The 1,761-nt window shown below is 37.9% G+C and overlaps 1 protein-coding gene across 1 annotated transcript; it reads left to right on the top strand.

The window, feature by feature from the left end:
* The first annotated feature begins 721 nt into the window (after positions 1-721).
* On the top strand, positions 722-1,486 carry LOC145094872 (uncharacterized). Its single transcript, XM_079032862.1, has one exon. The coding sequence runs from the start codon at positions 802-804 to the stop codon at positions 1,363-1,365; it is 564 nt and encodes a 187-aa protein (XP_078888988.1). The 5' UTR covers positions 722-801; the 3' UTR covers positions 1,366-1,486.
* The last annotated feature ends 275 nt before the right edge of the window (positions 1,487-1,761 follow it).

Genomic DNA, 1,761 nt, shown 5'->3' with positions numbered 1-1,761 from the left:
AAATGTAAATTAGAATAAACATGAACAAGTTTCTATAAAACCATAAACGTTTATTTATAGAAGTAGATTCACGAGTATATGAGGGACAACTAGTACAAAGATGTAAATACTACGTACGTTATGAGAATCACATCTCTAATAAAACAGTACATTGACACAAAATACAGATATGCTAAGATATTATGCCTTATACAAAAGTACTATAATAGTCAACTTATCATAACACTATAGAGCTAGAGCTAGACTCGTCGGATCACTAAATTTTGAGAGAGAGAGAGAGAGAGAGAGAGAGAGAGAGAGAGAGAGAGAGAGAGAGAGAGAGAGAGAGAGAGAGAGAGAGAGAGAGAGAGAGAGAGAGAGAGAGAGAGAGAGAGAGAGAGAGAGAGAGAGAGAGAGAGAGAGAGAGAGAGAGAGAGAGAGAGAGAGAGAGAGAGAGAGAGAGAGAGAGAGAGAGAGAGAGACCAAGACGTATATATTCTAATTTAATATTTTTAAGTTGCCATGAAGATACATACCACTAACATCAGCATTTGAATTCGTATAATTTAGACGTAAACACAAAGGTAAATTCGAGGCCGGCCGATCAGAAAATTACAACTAAGAAAATCCGTTTTTAATGTCACTCATCTCCAATGGAACGTTCCTTTTGGTCAATACATAACCTCCTACCATTTTCGTCCTAATTAACTTCATCAAACCCTAAATCTTACCATCAGTCTATTCTCTCCACGAAAGGGATTTTTTGATCTTTGTATACCCTTAAATCCAGTAAAGTGTTCATCGTCATCCCTTCTAAACGTTATGTATTCTGAGAAGCACGGGAGTTCAGAAACTTCTAGCGATCAGGAAACTAGTGGTTGCTCGTTGCCTCCTGATAGCGCCAAAGATGGTCTGGGCCGTTCTTATGAGTGTACCTACTGCAAAAGGGGGTTCACAAACGCTCAAGCCTTAGGAGGTCACATGAACATCCATCGAAAAGACAAAGCCAAAGCTAAGCACCAACACGCTCTTAATACAACTACTAGTGCTTCAGCAAACACGAACAAAGATCACTTGATAGTTTCTCCTAATTCTTTCAAGCTTATTCCTAATGAGGAGGCTAATTATTTGAGGTCTTCTTTTGTGTATCCTACGGGTGATCATGGCTATCAATTTACAACATCAAACCCTAATTTTCCATGGAGTTTTGCTGCATCGGAGTTCCATAGTCGTGCCCTTCACGAGGAGAGTTTGAGGGTGAATCTGAATCTTGGAATTGGGACCTCTGAATTGGATGTAAGCAATATAGGGAGTACAAAGGTTGGGCAAGAAGATTGGTTTGAAAAAGAAGTTGATCTAGAGCTACGTCTTGGTCATTATCCATAGTATATGCCCTCCATATTAATGAATCGATCCAGAGAGAGACTTCACTGCTTCTATCAGCTTAAAACCACAATTATTTAATGTTTTTTACCCATGGAAAGAGAAGGAAGCACAATGTCACAAGTATGAGAGTAAAATATTTAGGTGAAGTACTTCTCAATTCCAATCTATATATACTTTTACGTTGAATGTTTATAAATCTTGGTGCATTCTAAAAATTCTATAAATCCAAACTTCCAACCACTGCCCAGCTGTTATCCAGCTTTTTGTTGGTCTTTCTTCAATATATTTATGTCTTTAAGCCCTTCAAAAATTGAAAGAACGCATTTTCTTGGAGAAACAGAATCGGATGACAGGCATATCTCAATGCCCTAGAATTCGTAGAAGTATATATGTTCT

Source organism: Lactuca serriola, chromosome 3 (genome assembly GCF_051521515.1).
Source record: "Lactuca serriola cultivar US96UC23 chromosome 3, Lser_US96UC23_V15, whole genome shotgun sequence".
Lineage (NCBI taxonomy): Eukaryota > Viridiplantae > Streptophyta > Magnoliopsida > Asterales > Asteraceae > Lactuca > Lactuca serriola.
Note: the sequence above shows the minus strand (reverse complement) of the source record. Positions and strands in the feature narration are given on the sequence as shown.

What these genes read in the sequence shown, in the direction of transcription:
- LOC145094872 (XM_079032862.1), top strand. Translation starts at nt 802, where the DNA reads ATGTATTCTGAGAAGCACGGGAGTTCAGAAACTTCTAGCGATCAGGAA.